The 6,905-nt window shown below is 41.4% G+C and overlaps 1 protein-coding gene and 1 long non-coding RNA gene across 5 annotated transcripts in view; one reads left to right on the forward strand and one right to left on the reverse strand.

Moving 5' to 3' along the window:
• MTMR2 (myotubularin related protein 2) overlaps nt 1-1,790 on the reverse strand; it is a 114,178-nt gene extending 112,388 nt beyond the window's left edge. For 2 of the 4 annotated variants that reach the window (XM_029957207.1, XM_029957206.1), the window contains exon 1: nt 1,534-1,616. Coding sequence is in view for 2 of the 4 variants with exons in the window: in XM_029957205.1 (XP_029813065.1) it covers nt 1,534-1,613 (80 nt within the window). In the remaining 2 variants the exon portion in view is untranslated. Of the gene's footprint in view, nt 1-1,533 lie in introns of all 4 variants that reach the window. The other 2 variants (XM_029957205.1, XM_029957204.1) reach the window with 2 other exon arrangements.
• LOC115306683 lies at nt 1,784-6,408 on the forward strand. Its single transcript, XR_003915403.1, has 4 exons — nt 1,784-1,911; nt 2,669-2,777; nt 5,670-5,753; nt 6,325-6,408. It is a non-coding gene; the product is annotated as an uncharacterized LOC115306683 (long non-coding RNA).
• The last annotated feature ends 497 nt before the right edge of the window (nt 6,409-6,905 follow it).

Below are 6,905 nucleotides of genomic sequence, written 5' to 3' on the forward strand. Positions count from 1 at the left end.
CTTGGGTGAGATTACTGGTTGCCTCAGTTGTTTTCTTTATATTCTATTCTGAACCACAGCGGTCCTTTGTAACTTTCCTATAAAATTATAATTTTCCAACATGTTTTCTGCTTATTTTAAATCCTCAGCTTTCCGTATTTCAGAGTAATAAACACAAAACTTTAAAAATACTTGAAACAGATGCACAATATATGTGATTGAATGCAAAGAAAAATTCTTCTTTCCTGGATAATTAAATCTACACATTCAAAAAAATTTTATTGAGCACCTCTGACATACAGCATCTCTCTTAAATGCTGGAGACAAGAAAATGAGTAAGGTCCTTGTTCACCAGTGGCTTAAAGCCTAATAAAAAAAGACAATTAAACCAACAATTACACTGTGTTAAGAACTCTGAAAAAGGTGTGGGTAGTTTGCTATGAGTGCGTTAGGAAGAGAATCTTAATTTGTAATGATAGTATCAGCTAATAATTTCCCAATGAGATCTGAACAGTAACAGGAAAATATGGCAGTATCACCCATACTTAGTGAAATCCAAAATGAATTAAAAGAGAGAAGCCTCAATTTATTCAGAAGATGAAAATTATGTTTTCACATAGCAGATCAGTATCTAATAACTCTCTAATTAGACTATTATTCAATGGGGGGGAAACCTGATTTCATTGTGGATATATAATACACACAGATCTTCTATTATTCCCCAAATTCTAAATCACTGTTCTAAAACCAAAGGAAAAAAATTTATCCAAAACATGTCTAGTTAAATATTCACAACAGCTGTCTCCAAAACTGCATACTAAAGTCCTCCTCAAAATCCCAGGGGGGTAAAATCCCATCTGGTACAAGAGAAATAACCAGGAGAACCGGTAGTCCAAGAAGGAAGAAAAACTACCACTCATTATTCACTAGGGGTTAAGGACTACTCAGATTCCTTGATAATGACTTTCTGCTGGAAGATTTAGAAAAGAGATGTACTGTGGGCATTTTTATTTACATTTTTCAAACGAAAAGGGTAGCGGGTGGTCAGAGTATAGGGAAAATCATGAAAGAGATAAGGAAGTGAAGTGGTGGGGGAAAAAAGGAAAGAGTGGGCAAGAATCCAAAAATCAAAGACATACGGACAGATGGAAGAAAGACTGGAGGATGGTTTTGAAGAGTATAGTAAAAAAAGAAGGCAGAGAGGAAATGAGGGGTGGTGGCTGGGGGACAGGCTGTCCTAAAAAAGCCCTTTTTTCGACATGGAAAGAGAAGCAAGAGAAACTAATGAACTGGGGCTGTCTCAACCAGGGATAAAACCGAGAGATCGTTGCACTAAAGGTAGAATCACCGATAAAGCGGCAGTGAGTTTTAACCTCCCTTTTCCCAGCCTCTAAACCCCAAAGAGGGAGAGAGAAGTGGCTCCCAAGTCCCAGGCAAGGAATTTCGGCGCAGCCTTCGGAAGCACTGTCCGAGAGGTGGGGCACCATCCAGCGGGTCTCCGGCCCATCTCCATCCCTCTCGGACGCTGGGCGGGGCCGTGGGCATCCTGGTTACCTGGACAGGGAATCCACGCTGGGCGGCCGTGCGGCGGCCGGCTGGGAGCCAAGACTCTCGCAGCTCGAGCTCTTCTCCATGGCGCGGCGAGGGGAGCGGGAGGGAAAGGCTGAAGCGACCTCCGCGGCTGCGAGGCGGGAGGAGCGGAGGGCGCAGTGCGCCGAGCAGGGGCCGCGGTCAGGCCAGCGCCGGCCCGGGAGGGAGACCGGAAGCGGCCATGTTCCCCCAGACTGCACCGCGCCTGGGGCTGCCGTGGAGCGGGAGGACCCCGCGGCGCCCCTCCGACTGCGGCCCCGACGCACCGCGCTCGCTGCGTGCGCTCGTTGCGTGCCCCGCGCGACTTCTAGTCCCTGGGAAAGGGAGGTGGCCGTACCGGGGGTGAGAGGGTCCCCAGAGGCTGGAGGGACGAGGACCCCGTGGGAGGAGGGGGAATGAGAGGAACAAGGTAATACTAGGGACGAAGGCCTCCGGGGAAGAAAGGGACAAGGCTGATAGGCATGAGATGACTGAGGCAGGAATGGTTCGGGTGTTGGAAAGTGAGAAGACGGAGTAATAAACAAATGTGGGCAACAGTAGGATGAAGGGGCAGAAACGACGTGAGGGGATCACGAAGAGAAAGAACGTAGGGAAACGTAAAGGACGAGGACTAGAAATGGCGAAGTGTTCACCAGATTTGGGGCTGAAAATAATAATTAAATAATTATTATTAAATAGCAATTAAAGGCTGGTTTAGCAAGTCAGACATGAGTTCAAGTCCTTGCCTCTGCCGGTTACATGCAGTGTAACCCAAGGCATTGACCATCAGCTTCCTTAGCTGTAAAATAGGAAGACTAAGGACTTCACAGATTAGATGAGTAATGCATGTAAAATGTTTTAAACAATTTTTGGCACATAGTAAGCAGTCAACTATTATATGTTAATATTACGCCCCGCCTCATAAAGGTTGTTAGGATGTATGTATTAATGTATATGAACAGTTCTAAATACAACTGCAATAAATGGACGGGAATATATAGGAAGGGTGGCAGAGAAGAAGTGATTAGTATGGGAAATGTAATGGAGAAAGTACAGGACAGGTAAAAAAATTAATGCTCCTCATTCTATCTCCATCCCCCCCACTGACCCAACATTGTAGAAAAGGCACTAGAAAAGCAGAAATTTACAGTCCTGGATTAATGTCTGTGTGGTCTGGAATTCTGCAGGTGAAAAGCACTTTGGCGTTAGTCCATGGCACACACAAGGAGGTATGGAAGTGGAAAAATGGGAACTGAGAAATATGCAAAAAGAATTAGACATGTCTGTATACTATTGTATGTGGTAGTGTTGGGTAGGGGACAAACCAACAGTCATTCCCTGCCGTCTCAAATTCCCCTGCTGAGCAGGAAGGGAGGGTAGAGAGATAGAATTGTGATAAGAGAATAGGAACTGGGTGAAGGGGAAATGTTCTGCTGGTAATTTTCTGTTACAGAAGATGCAGGAAGGACAAAAAAAAGGAAAACAAAGGAAGTTTTTGATTGAGACTGAATCCCAGTTACCTTGTGTGTGAAATATAAAATGAAGCAAAGACTATTACTGTAAAATAACATTGAATCATAAAAAAAAAAAAAAGTCCTTGCTAGGATAGACAGAATTCTGTTCATTTAAACTAGGTTTTTTTTTTTTTTTAATGTTTATTTATTTGTGAGACAGAGAGTGTGGTCCAGGGAGCAGGGGCAGAGAGAGGGGTGATAAAAGATCTGAAGCAGGGTCTGGGGTGACAGCAGAGAGCCCTATGCAGGGCTCAAACTCACAAACCCTGAGATCAAGGCTTTAGCCAAAGTTGGATGCTTAACCAACTGGGCCACCTGGAGTGCCCCAAACAAGGTTTAATTTATAGTGACAACTATTGTTTTTAAAGAAACTCTTAAAGTATAGCACTAGTGAAATATTAATGTGCAAGTACACTCCCCCAACCTAATTGTGTTCAGCATACTTATTAAAATAAAATGGTTTAAGCACAAAAGGCTTTGCCTTTCTGTTCCATCCTCCAGCTTGGCAAGGATAGGATGGCAGCTGATAGTTTTTATTTATATAATTTTTAAGGGGACCTCCAACTGTACTCCTCTAATAGAACAGTCACAAACACTTAACAAGCATAAACATCTACAGTGTTTCATAAGAGAATTTTATTGATTCCCTGTCCTACCTGCCTTCCAAATTACTGACTCACTGTCCCATGATACTTTGACATAGATTTTCTAATCTAAATTGGGTGAATGCTGATGAATTCTTGAATGGGAGACCCACACTCTATTACCCAGTTTGTCTCTAGCAATCTATTGATAGAGCACTTGAAACCATCTGCCTGATGATGTCACAATTTGTATATGAGTCTATCTGGTGAATAGAGAATAATAATGTTAGTGTGGAGACATTGTAACCAGACAAATATGAATTGGAATCGTAATTCTGGCACATATTTGCTCTATGATTTTGATTAGGTTGCTTCTCCAACACTGTTTTCTCATCTCTAAAATGGGAATAAATAAAAATATCCATATAATCAGTTGTTTTTCCCCATACAGAGTTGGTTGCACAGTAGGACCTCAGTAAATGGACCTGTTGCTATCATCATTTGTTCTTCCTCTGAATTTAACTGCTTCTAAATATTAAAGCAGTAATTTCTGAGAGTGAACAACAAGCAAAAAATACTCGGATCTCAGCTGAAAGAGTAGCGCTTAATTCTTTTTCTATGCGGCTATGTCATATACTGTAGAGAAGTCCTCTTAGGTAGGACTTTCTGCGCCTCCGTTTTCTTATCTTTTAAAAGAACATTTTAGCCTATCCCAGGTCTTTGGGAAGTACTGCTGTAATTAAACTATCGTGTAGGTTCAACTTGTAGCTGGGGTGCAAGTGCACATGAGCACCTGGCTCAGGGGAGCCCAAACACCAAGTTCATCCACTCCCTGCAGACATAATCCAAAGGCAGAGAGATGAGTGGTGGCAAAACAAGAAAGGACTTTATCTGAGTGAGGCCAACACTGGGGAGACACCGGACTACTCTCTTGACTACCTCCAAAGTGCTGAAAGTACTTCCAGGTTTATATAAAGGAAAGTGTCAGACAAAGTTCAGTGGGTACTGCAGGTGGGCAGTTAAGGTTAAATCTTTATCTTGAAGTCAATCTTGGCAGAGTCTCCCTGGCTCAAAACAGTCCTTACTGGCTGAGAGGGTATTTCGGTTTTCATCAGGGAACTTTGGCCCATGGAGTCTTTTGCCTGAGTAAGAAATAAGCTGGGGGTGGGGGAGGGGGCAGGAGCACACCTGGGTAGCTCCTGGGTTGGCTCAGTTTGTAAGCATCTGACTCTTGATTTCAGCTCAGATCTTGATCTCACAGCTGGTGAGTTGTGCTGACAGTGCAAAGCCTGCTTGGGATTGTCTTTCTCTCTCTGCCCATCTGCCACTCTTGCTCACTCTCTCTCAAAATAAATAAACATTTTTTTAAAAAAAGAAATAAGCTAGAAGGAACTTGATCGATTAAAAAGTATAAACTGAAGTAAAAATGGAGGTAGCTGAAGTCTTCTTCCAATCTCTTCTATTAAATGGTTAACTTGAGATCTTCCCAAAAGTAATTTTCTTATTTGAAATCTAGGCCAGTGCTTCTCAAGTTATCTGTGGGAAGAACCAGGGTTTTGTTTTTAATTTCCAAGCCATCATCAACTAATGCTTTTTCAAAAGATGAGAAAAATTAATTACTAGATAAATGAAACTTAAGCAAAAGCTGAAGGCATGCAAAATACAAGGCCAAAGTATTTTTCTTATATTTAACAGATATGAAATTACTTTATAAAAGTTGTATGACTCTTTCTGAACACATTCTCAATTCTGTTCTCATCTCATCATGGACAGTCAATGAATAGTTCATGGATAGGCTGGCAAACCACAATTTGAGTAGCACTGTTTGAGTAGGTTTGTTGCCTGTCAGCTTATCAAAGCCTGCTTATTAGACAATCTGAATCAGAATAAGAAAATGAACTTCTCGAGATAGTAAACTAGTGGGTTAGGAATGGAGAAGTAGAGGGATTTTTCTCTTAAAACACACATGCCAAAAACATAATCCTGAGACAGGCATGCATAATTCTTATTGACCTTTCCACAGATAACAACTGGAAACTCTAGACAATAAAACAACCACCTGAGGAGTAAAGAGAGTGGACAGAAGTACACAGAAGCAAAATGCATAGTAAGTAACCAGCACAGAGCGCCTTTCCCATTTTGAGTGGCTTTGCCCTATGTACAAACCAAAATTGTCGTGTGGTGAAAGGTGGCAAATATTCACATAGAAAGCCTACTATCTTGGGGCACTTGGGTGGCTCAGTTGGTTGAGCCCCAACTTTGGCTCAAGTCATGATCTCGAGGTTCATTTGTTTGAGCCCCTTATTGGGCTCTGTGCTGACAGCTCAGAGCCTGGAACCTGCTTCAGATTCTGTGTCTCCCTCTCTCTCTGCCCCTCCCCCACTCATGCTCTGTCTCTCTGTCTCTCTGTCTCTCTGTCTCTCAAAAATAAATAAATATTTTTAAAAATTAAAAGAAAGAGCCTGCTATCTTTCTGGCCTGAGGAACCAAGAGAAGGGAGCCCAGAGCAGCAAGAGAATGAGGGCGGAATTCCAAAAAAGAGAAGCAGAGAACTTTAAACTCTGTTTATATACTGAGACAATTGCTGGCTAAAACCTAATTCATTTTGAATAACAAATGCATCATGCAAACAGCTACTATAAATGAGCTCAAAATAGAATATCCTTTTTCTCTTCCAGATAAAAGAACTGAAACAAGAGTTGAGGTCTTACCCACTATATACAAGTTAAAATTTTCAAGTATACGCTAAGTTAATTTCTTGCTAAACGAAAGCATCAGGAGTTTACACAGAAATAAAATAGAATACAGAGACTCCAAAACTGTGTTCATAATGTCAAGGACAAAATTTAAAATTACTTGAGTGTCCGACTCTTGATTTTCACTTCAAGCTATGATCCCAGGACTGTGGGATCAAGCCCCACATCAGCTTCATGCTTAGCATAGAGCCTGGTTGATACTCTTTCCCTCCCTCCCTCTCTCTTTCAAATAAAAATTTAAAAAATTAAAAAAAAATACTTGGCATAAGAACTAATAGGAAAATAAGATGCATTCTTAAATGAAAAGATATTAAGGAGAGGCTAAATTCCAGATAACACAGGGATTGGAATTATCAAGCAATGACTTAAAAGCAACTAACGTAACTATACTCAATAAGGTAAAGGAAATTACCTTTTTTTGAATCAATGAAAAGGTAGTAAAACTCTGCAGGCGAATCGTATACATAAAAAAGATCCATATAAAAATTTTAGGAGAAGTAGAA

This window comes from Suricata suricatta, chromosome 11, assembly GCF_006229205.1.
Source record: "Suricata suricatta isolate VVHF042 chromosome 11, meerkat_22Aug2017_6uvM2_HiC, whole genome shotgun sequence".
In the NCBI taxonomy this organism is placed as follows: domain Eukaryota; kingdom Metazoa; phylum Chordata; class Mammalia; order Carnivora; family Herpestidae; genus Suricata; species Suricata suricatta.